Here is a 597-nt window from a genome sequence, read left to right as displayed (position 1 = left end):
ACACACACACACACACACAAAAGCTTATCTGCTGCCCCTTGTGAACTTTCAAAGTGTGCACTCTTCTTTTCTGGTACATTTTTGAGTTAATTGGAAGCCGCGTCCTACCATTCTGACAGTGGACCTGCGTGAACCTACCTTCTGCCACGCCCCATGGGTACTGGCGACCTCTGACCTTCTTGCCGTTCACCTCGATTACCACGTTGCTGCCGACCACTGCCAGCGGCATCTTCTCCTGAGGTGGAAAGATCAAGTCAAGTCAACGATATGGTCAGTTATGCAATATGTGCCAGACGTACAGAGCAATTTAAAATACGTTTCTCTCCGACCCTCGGTGAAATAAGGACACGTACAACACGTATAATAAAGGCTTTAATTTAACATTGTGGATATAGACTAGTGTGAAAGCTAAGATAAAATAGTTTCTTTAATTTTGGACTGTTTGTTCTACTCCCCCCGTACACTGTATGACAGAAGTGGATGTAGCCACGGTGACGTCAGCCATTAGTTTGTGGACTAATGTCTTTGAAAACGTGAACACCCAAAAACAAGTTCACGGCGATTTGACGTGGGGCTGTGGCTCAGTGGTAGAGCGGT

The 597-nt window shown here is 45.9% G+C and overlaps 1 protein-coding gene across 1 annotated transcript in view; it reads right to left on the bottom strand.

Annotated features, from left to right (window-relative positions):
- The window catches only part of LOC116693485 (septin-7-like), a 50,727-nt gene that overhangs the window by 11,200 nt on the left and 38,930 nt on the right, over positions 1-597 (bottom strand). The window contains 1 exon segment of the mRNA XM_032522489.1: positions 118-235. Coding sequence (XP_032378380.1) covers positions 118-235 — 118 coding nt within the window.

This window comes from Etheostoma spectabile, chromosome 8 (genome assembly GCF_008692095.1).
Source record: "Etheostoma spectabile isolate EspeVRDwgs_2016 chromosome 8, UIUC_Espe_1.0, whole genome shotgun sequence".
In the NCBI taxonomy this organism is placed as follows: domain Eukaryota; kingdom Metazoa; phylum Chordata; class Actinopteri; order Perciformes; family Percidae; genus Etheostoma; species Etheostoma spectabile.
The sequence above is the reverse complement of the archived record's forward strand: the minus strand, read 5'-3'. Positions and strand labels throughout refer to the sequence as shown.